We start from the raw sequence: 18,772 nt of genomic DNA on the forward strand, positions 1-18,772 counted from the left end.
GTTTCAAAATGCTTTTCACTCCTTACACTCCTTGAGTAAGATTTGTAAGTTAATATTGCCTCCTATGGCTTGATTGTCTTCCTCATAGAGATGCAGCTTAAAACTTTCCTAAAGCCCCCTCTAGTGACAAACAGCAAATTAATCCATTACTTCATAACATGCTAATACCGCCAAGCTCTGAAGTTCCATTTTCTCATTTACTTATTAGATGAATGAATAGCTACAGTATTTTGATTGGAGAATGACTGAGAAATAGTCAATAGCTCAAAGTTCCAAGGTTTCCACCAAAACCTAAGGGATTTTGTTTTGAGACTGTGGCCAACATATAGGGCACATTCATCATTTAATTTCATTTCTTTTCTCTGCCCTGATAGGTATGCCTTAAAAAAAATTCCCTAAAAAAAGTCCTTCATTTTTGTCCTTCAGGGACTTTAAAGATGAAAATATGTTCATAATTAGCCATTGAATGAGAAAAGATTATCTTGGCCTTTACCTCTTGGTGCTTTCACTGCATTTACTGGATAATTTTTATTGATGATACTGAGCATGGTCAAGCAGACAAATATAAATTCCAGGAATCCTCTGAATTATACAAGTAATGGTAATCTATAAAGATATAGATTAAATGTAAATGTAATAATACAATATGTTTTAAAATAATATATAATAAAATAGAATAAACAAACTATATAGTATATGTATTAGGCTATATTTTATGGTATGTAATAATACATAGTTTATTTTATTTATATCCCCATTTCCAAAGGGCTTCAAACTCATCTAATTAAAAATAGGCTTGATTAGGGGCAAAGGCGCCGACCGTCCCCATGGCGGCTGTGCTGGAGCCCGGGGAGCCCGGGAAGGGGAAGCCGTTTAAGCTCCTAGGAATTTCAGATGTTGAAAACATTCCCTATGCACGGGATTCGATATTATACGGTTCATTAGGATCCGTTGAGGCTGGCTTTGGACATTTTTTGTTAACCAGTAGAATTAGAAGATCATGTTGGAGTAGGAGGATTTATCTTGGTGACTTTAGGATGCTGGTTCCATTGTAGGTATAATTATGCAAAGCTAAGAATCCAGGAAAGACTTGCCAGAGAAGGAATTAAAAACAAGATTTTATATGAAAGTATCCACCTTGATCCTGAAAGAAAACAAACCAACGGTGGCGGCGGCAGCAGCAATTGAGCAGTCTTGAGCTTAGAAAACCTGGATACAACTCACTTCAGTGTGAACAAAGCTGAGATCAACTACAGAAAGCATTTTATGTACCATAAGAAGTCTTTCAATCAAGTAAAGAAAGTATGTGTAAGTTGCAGTCTTTTTTACATGTGTATGAATATTTACAAACTTATTCTGGCCCTGTATCTGCTGTCAGTATAACACACAGTGGACTCGTACTTAAAATAAACCTCATGTTTAACATGCTTAAAAAAATAGGCTTGATTAAACCATTAAATAAGAGTAGAAGAATAAAAGCCACCTGCCTAATAAAGGGAATTAAAGAGATAAATAGAAAAATAGGCTATGAATATTTATTGCAACTGAACACAAGTCTTAGTTTTGAGCTGACAAGCTAAGACAAAAAGAAGAAACTCAATAATAAAAGTAAACATAGCAATGCATTAAGGGAGAAAATTGTTTTCCTTCTAAAATACAGATATACAAGCCTCCAGATATCAATAACAAAAATGTACCATTGGAATAATTTCTTAACAATGAGAACTTCATGTTTCAATACTCAACAAAAGGTCTTCAGGAATGTCTATTCTCCAAGACTATTGCAGCTGGTGGTGATTCCCCAGTGGAAGCGTGTTCCTGGACGCTAAATCTACAATAAGTCCATATTAGCTGCATGCATCTGCCTATGATCATGGGTTATCTCCTGGGAACAGCAACCAGAAAGGATCTTCCCTCTCTTCTTTATACACATAGAGTGAAGGCCAAGGACAAATTAAATTGCACTTATGATAATATGTTCTCTGCTAAAATTGGAGAGAAAAAGACCCTATTGTCCACTTCTTGAAAGAATTGGAATAAAATACTTAAAAGAAAAATAATGAAATGAGGATGGCTTCAGCTGAAGTTGGATAGCAAGCAACATAGTCTTCAGAACCCTCTCCCACTTTGCTGTCCTCGCTTAATCGTGGAGCCCCTTTCCTATCTGAAACTAAAATTTACTTTTGATACCCAAAATCTACTTTCACAAGAGAAGCTGGCATCACCTCTGTGTGAGTCAAGTCACTGTGTTGCTTCTCCCAGGGGCGTTTGCCCTTTATGTTTTGGTTCTAATTCAATTTAACAAATGCTTACTGGAGGCCTATTTTTTTTTTTAATTAATTAATTATTTTTTTTTAATTTATGGCTGTGTTGTGTCTTCGTTTCTGTGCGAGGGCTTTCTCTAGTTGTGGCAAGGGGGGGCCACTCTTCATCGCGGTGCATGGGCCTCTCACTATTGTGGCCTCTCTTGCGGAGCACAGGCTCCAGACGCGCAGGCTCAGTAATTGTGGCTCACGGGCCCAGTTGCTCCGCGGCATGTGGGATCTTCCCAGACCAGGGCTCGAACCTGTGTCCCCTGCATCGGCAGGCAGATTCTTAACCACTGCGCCACCAGGGAAGCCCTGGAGGCCTATTATATGCAAGATATTTTCCAGATGCTAGTAGTGGAATGAAAGGCTTCATGTTTTTAGACAGGGATTTCAAGCATTAATGAGTAGGTAGGCAAAAGTGTTTTTGTTCTCTGGGTAACACCTGACTCTCTACCCCTGCACCCTTCTAAATGACTTCTGCTGTTGGGGGCCACAGAACCATCACACACATTTCCACATTTCTCAGATTTTGAATCTCATTTTCTCCTTTCCCTAGAGTCTTGGAGAATCAGGAGTTCAGATGAATTTCTGGCTTATTCCCCTTTCCCTTTCATAGTGTTCCTGACTTACTCCCTTATGCCTGAATTTCCTGATACTCAAGTTCTTCCGAGACAAAAGTCTTAGAAGAGAGAAAACTTTTATTTTCTGAACATCTCATTTTGCCAGGCACTGTATGTGTTAATCCTTACAACTACAAAGTTAGTAGCATCTCTTACATCTTAGAAAAGAGGGGCTTGAGGCTTGGAGAGGTTTGGAAACTAATTAAAGAAATTTAGGAACTGTCTATCTCTTGTAAAACTAAAAAAAAAGAAAGTCTGAAGAGACATACTAGACAAATGCAAAATATGGGCCTTGTTTGGGTCCTGATTCAAACAAACCAACTATACAAAACCTTTTATGAGATGACTGAGGAAATCTGAACAGTATCTGGATACTTGATGATGTTAAGGAATTGCTGTTTATTTTTTAAATGAAAAATATTGTTTTTTTAAAAATGTGGGGACTTCCCTGGTGGCGCAGTGGTTGGGAATCCGCCTGCCAATGCAGGGGACACAGGTTCGTGCCCTGGTCCGGGAAAATCCCACGTGCCATGAAGCAACTAAGCCCATTCACCATAACTACTGAGTTTGCGCTCTAGAGCCTGTGAGCCACAACTACTGAGCCTGCGTGCTGCAACTGCTGAGGCCCGCCTGCTGCAACTACTGAAGCCAGTGCGCCTAGAGCTCGTGCTCCGCAACAAGACATGCCACCGCAATGAGAAGTCCATGCACCGCAACAAAGAGTAGCCTCCACTCGCTGCAACTGGAGAAAGCCCACACACAGCAACGAAGATCCAGCGCAGCCAAAAATAAATAAATAAATAAATAAATTTAAAAAAAAAAGAAATTTAGGAACTAAATGTGGCAAAAAACTCACAATTAAGTTCCACATATCTAACTCCAAAGCCAGTACTTTTTCCATTACAGCAGAGGTCGGGGGCAGCTGTGTATGGGTGTGTGTGTGTGTGTGTGCGCGCGCGGGCGATTTTGCCTCTCAGGGGAACTTTGGCAACAGCTGGAGACATTTTTTGTCACAACCAGGGGTGGAGTGGGTGGGTTGCTACTGGCATGCAGTGCATAGAGGCCAGGGAGGCTGCTAAACATCCTACAGCGCACAGGACAGCCCCCCCCCCCCCGACAGAGAATTATGAATCCAGCCCAAAATGTCAATAGAGCTGCTGCTGAGAAGCGACACATTACCATGCTCCCCGCCCCATTCTGTTCTTCTTTCCAAGGATTCAAAAGTAACTGCTTCAAAATTAAACAAATTCTTCAAAGTGACGGATAAATCAACGCCTTGTTCATGTTGCAACTCTCTTCCATCATAAAGGAAAACACATTGGTGCCTTAAGATAAAAAAGAGGCGGAGGGGGGTGGTGGAAGAGGAGGGAGGAACCTCAGTAAGCAGAAAGGAAATGCGAACTGATTATTGGGGTTAAGAATTAAGATATAAATACGTAGATGTTTTTCATCCCCAGGATTTTCACTAATCCAAATGTTCACGTACTGCTTGGAAATTTAATTATTTGGAACTGGTTAAATGTTACCCTGACCTCAACCAACAATTGAGTTTGACTTCCTTCCGGGACCCAATGGACATGGATGCCAGATGAGACTACCATCTCTTCCTGCTCTTCCTGCAGGGATGAGGCCTGCCAGGTGCTGGTGGCTCGACTGCTGACAGGCGGCCGCTCTGTGGACTACTGGCAGAGATCCAGAGCAACAGACTGGCGCTTGGGGCTCTTTCCCCGCCCAGTCCGTCCTCCCTCGCATCCTCTGCGGCGCGCCCGCCCTCTCCGGGTACCCCCGGGGGCGGGGTTGCGGGGCCGGGGGAGCGCACGTCCCTGCGCCGTGACGTCACAATCCCGGCGCCTTGGAACCCGCACTTAGCAGCCCGCTTTGCGTCAGTCTCCAGCCCCTGCCGCTGCCCTCGGGCACTTTCTCGCCAAACGTCTGCTGCGGGGGCTGGCCCGGCCCCGGGAAGGACCAAAGGGGACGCAGCGTGTCCCCACGGCGGCTGCAAGAGGATCTAAGCATGGATGGCAGCCGGAGAGGTAAAGGGCAGCTGTCGCGGGCGACCGCCATCTCGCGTCGGCCCGCTCTCCGACCCTCGGGTCTGGGGTCCGGGTAAGGGGCCGCGCGGGTCGAGGCCGCGCGCTGGGCGCTCCCCGACCCCTGCTTAGTCGCCGGTGTTGCCCCGAGTGTTGCCCCGAGCTGCCCAGGCCTCTCGCCCGGGATGAAGCCCTGCTTGCGGGGTTCACAGGTCCACTTCTTGCTCAGAATTTGTTGCCCTGACTCCAGGAGGCCCTGTCCCCTGAATTCGGGGTCGGAGGCAGAGGAACCAAATGTGGTCTTTGGAGTCAGACCTCCCTGGGCCCAAAATTAAGCCCCGCTGCACTCCCGAGGGGTGAGCCTCAGTTTCCTCATCTCGAACCATGGGTGGTGGTAAAAACACCAATGGATTTTTTTTTTTACATTAAATGGGTAAAAACACCCATTTAATCTTGAGGATTAAATGCAGATAATACATACAAAGCTCCGGGCACATTGTAAGTACTCAGTAAATACAAACTCCTTCATACGGTAACCCCGTCCCCGCCCCCCCGCAAAAAAAAAACACCATTGAGTAACCCAGGGATTCTCTAACTTTTGTGCGAATAGGAATCACCTAGGAATCTTGTTAAAATGCTGGTTATGATTCAGTAAGTCTGATGGGGGGGGGGGGCTGAGATTTTGCATTTCTTATAAGCTTCCAAATGATGCAGGGTTGCTGGCTACAGTTTTAGGAGCAAAGGACTAATCCATAGTCACTATATATACCTGCCCTTGACTGAATACTCTGGGTTAAAATGGACATCACTGTGGAACAATTGGAGCCATATAACTTTAAATCTCTAGGAGTCAGCCCAGTCTAAATAATCTGCATCTTCACACTTTCTGAGCGAAGCAGATAAGGCAGTCTTCAGACCTCTTCTCCCAATTCAGTGTTCTTATCTATTTTAAACTGTACCTTTAAACCAAGCTGCTAGATGGTTCATTGCAACAAGTCTTGCTTTGAATACAAGTGCGCCTCTATTATGTAATCATTGATCAAAATAAGTGCTGTTCTAAATGTAGGAGATAACTATTCATTGATCACCAAACTGTATACTCTGACACCTTGCCACCTAAGTTCCAGAAAAAGCAAACGAAAGTGCTGTTAATGGTTTTCAGAAGTTTTACCACATAGGCTAACATTATTCATGCTGTGTACCAGAAACTATTCCAAAGTTAACGTTTTTTAATCCACAGAACATCTTGTACATAGGTATTCTCATTTCACAGTGAAGAAACTAAAAGATCATAAGTAACTTGCCAAGGTCACAGTAAGTGGCACAACAGGCTTTGAATCCAGGTGTGTTGAATGTGAAACCCTAGAGCCATTGTTTTACTTAACTATCCCATGGTAGAAGTGGGAGCATGGGAAAGGATATATGTAAAATTTAGAATATAATAGACTTAGTAAGACTTAGTGTCAGTATTTATTAATTAAATTATTTTTAAATGTCAAAATGTAAAAAGGTTTCTATTTTTATAACTTACCCAATTAGCTTCATTTTTAGGACATTATGTAATATATAGTATCAAACATTGTTTTTTATTTTGAGTTTTTAAGCAAAATGTAATATTCAACAGAGATCTAGGGTAGTCAGTTCTCCTATACCATAATTATTAATAGGAAACCATAAGTAATTTTAGCCAGAGCTAAAATACTTAATATTAACTGAAAGTATTGCACTTTCTAAATTTCTTTGATTTATTAAGAGGTTACCTTTGATGCTTTCAAGAGCACAAAATATTAAGACATGTAACGTTATAATTTATTTATCTTTTGTCATTTATTCTCTCTGACATTGTGCTCTCTAACTTCTCTAGGTATACCTGCTTTTTCTTTTCCTCTGAACTGAAGGGAAACACACATACATTAGAAAGGAATTTGGAGGGAATAAACTGCATACAGGGAATAAACTACATACTTCTTAGCCTGTTTCATATGATATAGTAGCTTGGAGCATGGTTTGAGTCCTAAGCAATTTATATTTATCAAGATAGTGTAATGGTTGACTCAGAAGCCAGACTGCCTAGGTTCAGACCCGAAATCTGTCACATAGTAGTTGTGTAATCTTGGGGAAATTACATGCTTTACCTCTTTGTGCTTCATCTATAAAGTGGGGATAATGATAGTACCTCTCATAGGATTGTTGTAAGGATTAAGTGAATTTGTTTCTACAAAGTGCTTAGAACAGTGCCAGGCACAGTTAGCAGTATTCAGTAAGTTAACATTTGACTACAAGTGAAGAAGCCCAACTCAAGCTGGCTTAAGCTAAAATAGGATTTTTTGAGTTCATGTACAGAATAGGCTAGGGAGGGTAGAGCTTCAAACATGGTTAGATCCCGATACTCAGACGATGTTACCAGGGATCTCATTTGGTCTTGGTTACACTTTCCTCTGTGTAGGCTTCGTTCGCAGACAGGTTCCCATTGTGTTGTGCAAGATGGCCACCAGTAGTGCCAGGCTTATGTATGTTCTAGGAATTTCCTAATAGTTCCAGTAAAAGTCCCACGATTATGTCTCATTGGCTGGACTTGGGTCACATAGTCATTCCTGATTCAGTCGACATTGCTGGCCAGTTTGGGGTGATATGCCCACCTCTGAGCAGTGGGATCCACTTGAACCAGCTGGGCTAAGAGAGGGGGGGAGTGGTTCCCCAAGCAGGTTGAGGTCCTATTTCCAGGTAAAGGGGCATTGGATTCTGGGCAGGCAAAAAGTCAACACTTTTTTCCCTCTGGAGAAATAAGGTTTGCTTGAGAGTTTGTTGGTTAGTTTGCTCTTTTTATGTTTAGTCTCTCTCTCCGGGCAAAATCTATGCTAATTTCATGACTGTCTTCATTACCTGCTCAAGTGGTATCACCTTGACTTCTCTTGTCCTAAATAAGTTAATTTTTTTCCTTCTTGCTCTCTGGCCTATGATGTAGAAGGAGCTTCTTGTGTATTCTGATATCAGATTGTTGTTTGTTTTAGTCTGTTCTGGCAGGCTTTGTTCTCTGATCCTGGATTTTAGTTCTACTATCTCGATACCTCTTTTTCTATTTTCAAACATCATATTTCTTCCAGACTTTGTGTCTTCCCCATACCTTTATAGCTTACAAAAGCCCACCTGATAGCAGACTGGCCATTTTACCCACTTAAAACATGTCTTGGGGAGGGAGATGGAAGAGGGAAGAGATATGGGAACATATGTATATGTATAACTGATTCACTTTGTTATAAAGCAGAAACTAACACACCATTGTAAAGCAATTATACTCCAATAAAGCTGTTAAAAAAAAAAAAAACATGTCTTGGGATACACTATATTTTGCATGTTAAATTCCATTAAACTCTGTAACTCAGCCTTCCTATCTTGGAGGTTACCCCTCAAAACACAATCACTTTTTCAGGAGAGAAGTTATTTTGTGATAAAGTATATATCTAGTTTTCTGACAGCCTATCTGGTCTGAAACATGAGACACTGACTTTAGGGGACATAGTGAGTTTTCCATCACTAGAGGTGCTTTTAAATATAAGATGTTTAGGGACTTCCCTGGTGGCTCAGTGGTTAAGAATCCACCTGCCAATGCAGGGGACACGGGTTCAAGCCCTGGTTGGGGAAGATCCCACATGTTGCGGAGCAGCTAACCCTGTGGGCTACAACTACTGAGCCTGTGCTCTAGAGCCCACGAGCCACAACTGCTGAGCCCACGTGCCACAACTACTGAAGCCCGGGTGCCTAGAGTCCGTGCTCCGCAACAAGAGAAGCCACCGCAGTGAGAAGCCCACGCACCACAACAAAGAGTAGCCCCTGCTCGCCGCAACTAGAGAAAGCCCATGGGCAGCAACGAAGACTCAACACAGCCATGAATAAATGAATGAATGAATGAATGAATGAATAAATGAATAAATAAATAAATTTATGAATATAAGATGTTTAGATAGAATCCAAGCAAGAGGGTAAGTGGGTTGGACTAGATGAACCTTAAAACATCTTTAATCATTAAGTTCTGATTCTGACATTTTTATATACTTATATATAATAATATTACACTGTATAATTTATAATTTACCAAATTACTTTGTGAGAGGATTACTTAAAATTATTTTTAAGGACAGATCAGCCTATGATTAACTGAAATAGTTAATCATATGTATCAACTGAAAATCTAGTTGTGTTCTATCTCAAAATCATTTAAAAACCAGTAGGTCAGTGATTTACTGAATAAAGTCAGTATATATCAAATAACATAATTAATGTGTTTATCATTTTATCCAGTGAAACTTAAGCCTCAAGCCACAACTGTTTTGAAAATTACTTATTTTCTTAAAAGAGAAAGCCTTTTATCTATTGGCTGCCGAATTTTTGTGTGATATATCATTGCTGGTTAGTAATATGATTGAATAAAATTTTAAACAATTTTGGTAAAGATAAATTTATTATTTTTTTATGTGTTCAGTAGTGTCTTTGTGAAAGTTGTGTTTCATTTATCCTAATTCATGTTTTTTTGTTAAAAGTCAGAGCAACCTCTGTCCTTCCCAGATATGGTCCACCCTGCCTATTTAAAGGACACTTGAGCACCAAAAGTAATGGTAAGTGAGGTACTTAAAATGGTAAAAGATTGTTGAAAGGTTGACCAAGTGTGTTTCCTTTATTTGTAAATTATATAACATGATGAAAAAATACTTCATTTAATCAATATTTGAACTTCATATTATCAACTGCAATTACATATTATAGGAATTCTTGAGATTAGAGAATTTAGGAGCCCATCCTGCCCTGGATGTGGACCTCACTACCTTGTGCTCTCTGCTGCAGGTCCAGCCCAGCTCTTCTCTTTGCTGGCCGACCATCCTGGCTGAAGGCATGCCTTCCTTGTTAAAATGGTGATTAGCAGATCGTTAAAGACACAGCACTGAAAAGGAAAAGCTGTGCAGAGGAAAAGAGCCCTTGAAAAATGCATTTTGTATCAGGAGCAAACACTTACCCAACTGGGCCTCTTTATCCAATTGGCCTTCTAGATCCTATGAAAGCAGAATCTGTATTCTGTAGATGTTTTCACGTTTTAAAGCCTTTAAAGTAAATGTTAATATACATTTAAAGTATTTTTATAATTATAGCTTAAAATGTTTAAGCCTGGGTTTTTAGGCAAAATACTAACTGAAAGTCTTTCTTTCCTTATTTACATGAAAAATCCTTTATGCTGATCCTCCAAATGTGAAAGAAGAATTATTTTCCGTTACCTCATTTCTTTCTTTGTAATAAAGCATATATACACGTAGAGCCAGAATCATAAACTTTGAAAATCCATTTTTAAATAAAAATTTTGAACTAGTTTTAAAAGATACATGCAGGATGAAGAACAATATGTCATATACTAACCTTTTTTTAAAGAATATATGTGCAGAGCTGGTGTAGGAATAGTGATTGTAAGTATGAGGTTGCCTTGGTTCACATCTAAACTGCATCCTTTATCAGCTGTGTGACCTTGGAGACCTTACTCACATCTCTCTGCCGCAGTTTCCACGTCTATTAAATGGTGATAATAATGACTAAATGAGTTTTTACAGGTAAAGAGCTTAGAGCAATATATGCATGGTACCTATTCAATAAATGTTTTTAGTAGTAGTTGTAGTATTAGTGTCAAGATTATCATTATTGTATATACTTTTATTATGCATAGAATTTCCTTGGAAGGATACATTGGAAAAGTAGCAGAGTATACTTCTGGGAGAGGAGACTAGGAGTCAGGGCAGGAAATTCACTTATTTTTCAATGTCTCCATGCCATTTTAGCTATAATTTTTAACCACATGCATGTATTACTTCTCAAAAACTTGTTAATATTTTTAAAAGTTATGCCTACATTTACATTTTATACATTTATACTCATATATACATGCTTAATTATAAGATTTAACAGTTTAGATGAGGTCAAGAAGTTTAATATCATCCAATTTCTTTGTAATTATACTTGTCTTAAGATAGTCCTAATACTTCAAAAAGAATGCAGTAAACCGATTTGTAGGTCTTGTTTTCAGATATAAAATTAGAAGTTTGCATCTCAGAATAGAATCTTTGCCTAGAGTTTCAGAGTTTGGGATTTGTTTGATTTCCCAGACTCCATGTATTCAAGTGTTAACAATGGTAACATTATTTTATCATCAGGCAAGCAGCTAAACATTTTCAGTTAGGAGATTGAGAGCTGTCGATAAGAAATAGTTTTGTAGATGTAATGGTAGATTATATTTCTCAATCTCTTCCCAAAACTCTCAGGCTTGTAAAACTTATTCCTAGAGAGGTTTGAACCCAAAGTAGTGAATAGCTCATCAGTTATCAGTGCAAGGTGACAGCTAGGACATATTCAGCATCACAGATATAATGTCAGTATCTCCATGGTTAAACTTCAGAACATTTTATAAAAAGGAGCTTAATAATCAGTAACTTGTTTATCTCATGATAACTTTTATATTAATTTTAAATATAATGATTAAATATGTTTTAATTTTTAGCTTTTTGCACTGACTCCTCCTCTCTCAGACTAAGTACCCTCCAACTGGTCAAGAATCACATGGCTGTTCACTATAATAAAATCCTTTCAGCCAAAGGTAAAAACGTGCAAATGTTAACTTTCTGTACCCAATTTAAACCCTTCTCAGCTTCACTTCTAATTAGTGTAAATCTGTAGCAAAAATGAATACATTATATACCCATGGGTTTGTGTTTGGTGTAGTAAGATACCAACCACAGACTCTATATACCTAGCAAATTCGGAATGCCATTTTTATTAACTGTATTTGAATGTGATATCTGTGTTGTTTCATTTTACCTGTTATTCCTAATATATTTTTGCAATTAGATGCTGATTTTAATATAACAAAAGTTTATGATCTTCTCTTTTGTTTTCAAATTTGTTTGAAAGAAGCTACACAGAGAAGATGGTAACTACAGTTTTTTCCTTTTTGTCAGCTTTATTGAGGTGTAACTTAAATATAATAAAATGCACTAATTTTAAGTGTACAGTTGAAATTTTTGAAAAATATATACATTTTTATGATCACCACTACAGTCATGCTATAAAAGAAGGATGGGCTAACTACAGCTTGCAGGCCAAGTCATCCTGCCACCTGTTTTTGTACAGCTCCTGAACTAAGAGTGCTATTTATATTTTTAAATGGTTGAAAAAAATCAAAAGAATAATATTTTGTAACATGTGAACGTTACATAAAATTGAAATTCCGTCGTCCATAAATAAACACAGTCACATTCATTCTTTTACACATTGTCTATGGTGGCTTTTACACTAAAAGGCAGAGTTGACTAGTTGTGACAGAGGCTGTATCACCCTGCAAAGCCTGTAGAATTAGCTCTCTGTTCCTTTACAGAGAATGTTCACTGACTCCTGGTATAGAACATTTTCATCGTCCCAAAAGGTTCTCCCTAGTCCTTTGCAATCACTCTCTTCCCTCCAGTTCCTGGCAACCACTGATCTCCTTTCTCTCACTATAGTTTTGCCTCTTCTAGAATTTCATGTAAATGGAATTATACAATATGTATCATTTTGGGTCTGGCTTATTTCAATTAGTTAACACTTTTGAAACTAATCCATGTTCAGTATTTCTTCCTTGTTATTGCTAAGTAGTATTCCATTTAATGAATATACCACAATTCGTTTATCACTTCACCAGTTGGTGGACATCTGGATTGTATTGACTCACTTTTGGCAATTAGGAATAAAGCTGCTGTAAACAGTCGCATAGAATCTTTGAATGTATGTTTCCATTTCACTTGGATAAATTTATTTACTAGGAGTGGAATGGTGGTGTAATATGGGAAGTGTATGTTTAACTTTATAAGAAACTGCCAGACTGTTTTCCAGAGTGACATTTTTCATTTCCGTCACTTCCACATCCTCACCAACACTTCCTATTGGCAGTCCTAGTGGATATGTAATGGTATCTCATAGGGTTTTAGTTTCTATTTCCCTAATGTCTAATGATGTTGAGCAACATTTTTTTTCCTTTTTTTTTAAATTGAAATATAGTTCACATACAATATTATGTTTCAGGTGTACTACATAGTGATTTGACATTTGCATACATTATGAAATGATCACCAAGTCTACTAACCACCTGTCCCCATAAAAAGTTAATTGCAATATTATTGGCCCTATTCCTTATGCTATGTAGTACTTATCCGTGGCTTATTTATTTTATAAAGGGAGGCTTGTACCTCTTAATCCCCTTCACCTATTTTGCCCCGCATTCCCAGCTCCCTCCTTTCTGGCAACCACTCATTTACTCTTTGTATCTGAGTCTTTTCATTTTGTTTGTTCATTTTGTTTTTCGGATTCCACATATAAGTGAGATCATACAGTATTTGTCTTTTTTGTCTGACTTATTTCACTTCTCATAATACCCTCTAGATCCATTCATGTTATAGCAAAAGACAAGATTTCATTTTTTATGGCTGAGTAATATTCCATCGTATATGTACACCACATCTTCTTTATTCATTCATCTATCAATAGACACTTAGCTTGCTCCCATATCTTGGCTATTGTAAATAATGCTGCGGTGAACATTGGAGTGCATATAGCTTTTTAATTACTGTTTTTATTTCCTTCAGGTAAATTCCCAGAAGTGGAATCACTGAATCATATAGTAGTTCTATTTTTAATTTTTTGAGGAACCTTCATACTGTTTTCCATAGTGATTGTACCAATTTACAATCCCACCAACAGTGCACAGGGGTTCCCTTTTCATTGAGCAACTCTTCGTGTGCTTATTTGCCATTGGTGTATCTTCTTTGGTGAAATATCTATTTAAATCTTTTGCCCATTTTTTAAAAATGGATTGTTTGTCTTCTTAGTATTAAGTTTTGAGAGTTCTCTTTATATGAATATGGGTCCTATGTCAGATACATATTTTGCAAATATTTTCTCCCAGTCTGTGACTTGTCTTTTCATTTTCTTAAGTTTTTATTATGAAATAACTTTAGGCTTATAGAAAACTTGCAAAAATAGTACAGAATGTCACAGAAACCCTTCACCCAGCTTTCCCTGATGTCAAAATCTTACAAAGCTATAATACAATTATTAAAACCAGGAAATTAATATTGACACAATACTATTAAATACAGACCTTATTTGAATTCAGCCAGTTTTTCACCAGTGTCTTTTAAGTTTTTTTTTAATTTTATCATTAGAAGAACTAAAGTTTTTAAATTTTGGTTCATGTTTTTTGAAGTTTATATTTTAAATGATTAAAAAATCTAAAGAAAAATATTTTGTTATATGTGAAATCAAGTCCAGCTTTTCAAATTTTTAATAGTTTATGCTTTTCATATCCTGTTTAGGAAATCTTTGCCTAAGCTTAGGTCATTAAGATTTTCTTGTGTGTTTTCTTCTAGAAGTATAAGTTTTAGCTCCTACATTTAAATTTATAATCCATTTTGGGTTAGTTTTTTTATATGGTATGATATAAGGATCACTTTTTTGCCTATGGATATCTAAATATTGAAGTACTATCTGTTGAAGAGATTGTCCTTTCCTTATGGAACTGCCTTGGCACTTTTTAAAAGACAATTGACCATATGCAAGGGTCTGTTTCTCGACTTACTCTTCAGTTCTGTTGATCTGTTTGTCTATTAGAATACCACACTGCCGTCATCACTATAGCATTACAGTAAGTCTTGAAATCAGATAATGTAGGTGCTCCAAGTTTGCTCTTTTATTTTCTCAAGCTTGTTTTGGGACTCCAGTTACAAGTATGTTAAGTGAGTGATACAGGTAGGTTAAGTCAGTGATGCTCTGCACATTTGTTTTCCAGTCTTTACTCTGTTTCATTTTGAATATTTATATTTCTGTGTTTTCAAGTTCACTAATATTTCCTTCTGCAGTATCTAATGAGCCGTTAATCCCAACCAGTATATTTTTTATCAAGGATATTTTTCATCTCTAGAGGTAGCATAAATATCAAAACAAGGAAGTGCAAGTTCTGGAACTTTTTGTGATTTTCGCATTTGATATTTATTGTCATTTATAAAAATTAAGAATATTATTAAACAACTGATTTTTCTCTTTCAGCTGCAGTAGACTGCTCAGTTCCACTAAGCATGAGTGCCAGCATCAAATGTAAGTAATTTTTAACATATTGCCTTTCTTTAAAAAAATTATGGTAAACTACACATAACCTAAAATTTACCATCTTAACCATTTTTTTAACTTTTTTTTAAAAATAAATTTATTTATTTATTTATTCATTTTTGGCTGCGTTGGGTCTTTGTTGCTGTGCATGGGCTTTCTTTTTAGTTGCAGCGAGCAGGGGCTACTCTTCGTTGCAGTGTGCAGGCCTCTCATTAAGGTGGCTTCTCTTGTTGTGGAGCATGGGCTCTAGGTGCGCAGGCTTCAGTAGTTGTGGCACATGGGCTCAGTAGTTGTGGCTCACAGGCTCTAGAGTGCAGGCTCAGTAGTTGGGGCGCACGGGCTTAGTAGCTCCACGGCATGTGGGATCTTGCCAGACCAGGGCTCGAACCCGTGTCCCCTGCATTGACAGGCTGATTCTCAACCACTGTGCCACCAGGGAAGACCCCATCTTAAGCATTTTTAAGTCTACAATTCAGTGTCATTAAGTACATTCATATTGTGATACAACTATAACCACTATCCATTTCCAGAATTCTTTTCATCTTGCAAAACTGAAACTTCACACCCATTAAACAGTAACTCCCCATTCACCCTGCAACCATTGTTCTATATTCTGTCTCAATGTATTTGACTTCCCTAGGTAACTCATTTAAGTGGAATTATCCAGTGTTTTTCTTTTTGTGATCGACTTATTTGACTTGCACAGTGTCCTTAAGGCTCATCCGTGTTGTTATGTGTCAGAAATCTTATTGCTTTTTAAGGCTAATATTCCATTGTATGTACTACCATATTTTGTTTATATGTTCATAAGTCAATGAACAGTTGGGTTGTTTCCACCTTTTGGCAATTGTGAATAATCCTTCCATAGACATCGATGTACGAATATTCGTTTGAGACCCTGCTTTCAGTTTTTCTGTGTATATACCCAGAAATGGAATTTCTGGACCATATGGTAATTCTGCTTTTAATCTTATATTCCCAATGTCCAATTTGAGGGTTCCAATTTCTCCACGTCCTCCCCAACACTTGTTCTCTATTTTTTTGATAGTAACCCTCCTAATGGGTATTGACATGCTGCGTTTTGAGGAAGCATTTTCTAACTTTTAAAAATCATCCATAAAAGAAGCTTGTATTGTATTTCTCAGTATACGAACTTACAGTTGAGCCCAGGCTCTGCCAGTAAATCACTTTGTAACTTTGGATAAGTTATTTAACTACTCTCGGTTTCATTTTTCCTGTATATAAAAATTTGGATAGTACTGAAAAGCTTGCCAAGGTTTAAGTTCTAGAATTCTGTGATTCTCACTGCCCTCAGCTTGTTAAGATTACTGAGTTAGGGACTTCCCTGGTGGCGCAGCGGTTAAGAATCCGCCTGCCAATGCAGGGGACACAGGTTCGATCCCTGGTCCGGGAAGATCCCACATACCACTGAGCAACTAAGCCCATGCGCCACAGCTACTGAGCCTGCGCTCTAGAGCCCACAAGCCACAACTACTGAAGCCCGCGCGCCTAGAGCCCGTGCTCCGCAACAAGAGAAGCCACCGCAATGAGAAACCTGCACACCGCCATGAAGAGTAGACCCCGCTCGCCGCAACTAGAGAAAGCCTACACGCAGCAACGAAGATCCAATGCAGCCAAAAATAAATAAATAAATAAAATAAATTTTTTTAAAAATTACTGAATTATTCATTGAAAATACCATAACTGGCACTTTTCTTCAGATAAATATCTACTATTTGTATCCTAATAGCTAACTGATAAACATGGTAGTTATTTGTATCTGAAAAGCTATTGACATATATTATTATAGAATCATGATATATCTCCCCTTTGTATGTACATACATATGGTATGGACATAGAAAAATATTTCTATTTTTAGAAATCTTTACTAAGGAAATAATCCACAAAATTTGAAATTCCTATTTTAAAACGTTCTGAAAGATACCATTTAAGACCTTTTGAGGCCTTTGAGTCCAATCAAGAAATGCATACTTTAAAATAGCCAAAGAGCATGGATATCACAGCCTGTGTTTGTCTTACTGTAATTATATAAATATCAAATATTATAAACTAAGTTTAGTATTTTCTTAAGCTGCTGTTTGAACTTAATTGTTATTTATAGTTTGAGAGAGAATTTCTGCATTAAAAAAGAAATAACAGCTTCAAGTAGTGCATGCTAAGTGATAAATGAATGAGAGCATAGATGGGAAAATGCCCCTTATGTGCAATCTGGGAAAGATCACAGGCAACGGTTGTACCTATCTCTGCTTGTACATTTTCTTAGTGGAACAGGTAGGAACGGATGGGACTTAAGCTGTGCCAGTTGCCACCAATGAGCACAGTGTCTTTATCAGGCCCTGTGCTTGGCGCTTCGTATTCTCCCTCTTCTGTGACCTTTATGTTTGCAACAAGCCTTCGTGTAGGTTCTCATATCTTTTTTTTTTAATTTTTATTTATTTATTTATTTATTTATGGCTGTGTTGGGGTCTTTGTTTCTGTGCGAGGGCTTTCTCCAGTTGCGGCAAGTGTGGGCCACTCTTCATCGCGGTGCGCGGGCCTCTCACCGTCGCGGCCTCTCCTGTTGCGGAGCACAGGCTCCAGACGCGCAGGCTCAGCAGTTGTGGCTCACGGGCCCAGTTGCTCCGCGGCATGTGGGATCCTCCCAGACCAGGGCTCGAACCCGTGTCCCCTGCATTGGCAGGCAGACTCTCAACCACTGCGCCACCAGGGAAGCCCCAGGTTCTCATATCTTTGAATGAGTCTTAGGGTTCGAATAATTTTATAGGAAGGGTAAAGGCATTTTAGGCAAGAGTACAGTGTTGAGTATATATTTTTAAAGACCAATTTCACCATAGCACACAAGCTATATGGGCTAGTCATTTTATGTCTTTCCCTCCTCTTTTGTAAAATGAAAGATAGATAATCTCTAAGGATCCTTCCAGTTTTTTAATTTCTATGCTTTATATTTCTTTTTCTGTATCATATTAGTAACTTTTTATAGCACAGAAAACTGGTTCAATATTTATAGGCTTTCAAAATCTGAATCATTTGAATTAAGGTGGTTTTACCCAGTTGACGTTTGATCAAATAATCCTCTTTAACTAGGCTCTAAATGGGAAAGTTTTGCTAAATTTTCATACTGAACAAGTTCCTGAACAGTAGATGTATAAAATAAGATTATCTCTTTTTTTATTCAGGTTGTGTAATTTAAAAGCCTGCATATATATATTAATCCTCTTACTGAACCAAATTCACCAGTTTAAAATCCAAATTCACCAATTTAAAATAATCAAGCATTTTGCATATTTTGTTTAGTACACTAGAGTTTATTCAGTGATTAATTCAGCAAATATTTATTGGGCACCTACTGTTTGCCTTTATAGAGCTTACATTCCAGTTGAAGGAGACAAACAATAAGCAAATGCAAAGAAATAAGTAAATATAGACTATATCAGATGGTGATAAGTGCAATGAAAAAGAATGAAGCAGGATAAGGGAGATTGGGACTTTGGAGAAGAAGGCCTCACTGATAGGGTGAGCAGAGACCTGAAAGAAGTAAGGGAGAAGCAAGTGGGTAAAGGAGGGAAGAGCAATCAAGATGGAGAAAACAGCACGTTCAAAAGCCTTGACATGGCATTGTGATC

General features: G+C 38.3%; 1 protein-coding gene and 1 pseudogene across 3 annotated transcripts in view; both read left to right on the forward strand.

The window, feature by feature from the left end:
- Positions 1 to 827: 827 nt before the first annotated feature.
- Positions 828 to 1,188, forward strand: LOC132360188 (cytochrome c oxidase assembly protein COX20, mitochondrial-like; annotated as a pseudogene).
- A 3,597-nt stretch (positions 1,189 to 4,785) lies between these two features.
- Positions 4,786 to 18,772, forward strand: part of SPATA7 (spermatogenesis associated 7) — a 34,294-nt gene continuing 20,307 nt past the window's right edge. For 2 of the 3 annotated variants that reach the window (XM_059915812.1, XM_059915813.1), the window contains exons 1-4: positions 4,786 to 4,962; positions 9,498 to 9,572; positions 11,492 to 11,587; positions 15,067 to 15,114. In XM_059915812.1, the coding sequence (XP_059771795.1) occupies positions 4,944 to 4,962; positions 9,498 to 9,572; positions 11,492 to 11,587; positions 15,067 to 15,114 (238 nt within the window). In that variant the 5' untranslated portion in view covers positions 4,786 to 4,943. The remainder of the gene's footprint in view (positions 4,963 to 9,497; positions 9,573 to 11,491; positions 11,588 to 15,066; positions 15,115 to 18,772) is intronic. The other variant, XM_059915814.1, reaches the window with a different exon arrangement.

This window comes from Balaenoptera ricei, chromosome 2 (genome assembly GCF_028023285.1).
Source record: "Balaenoptera ricei isolate mBalRic1 chromosome 2, mBalRic1.hap2, whole genome shotgun sequence".
Lineage (NCBI taxonomy): Eukaryota > Metazoa > Chordata > Mammalia > Artiodactyla > Balaenopteridae > Balaenoptera > Balaenoptera ricei.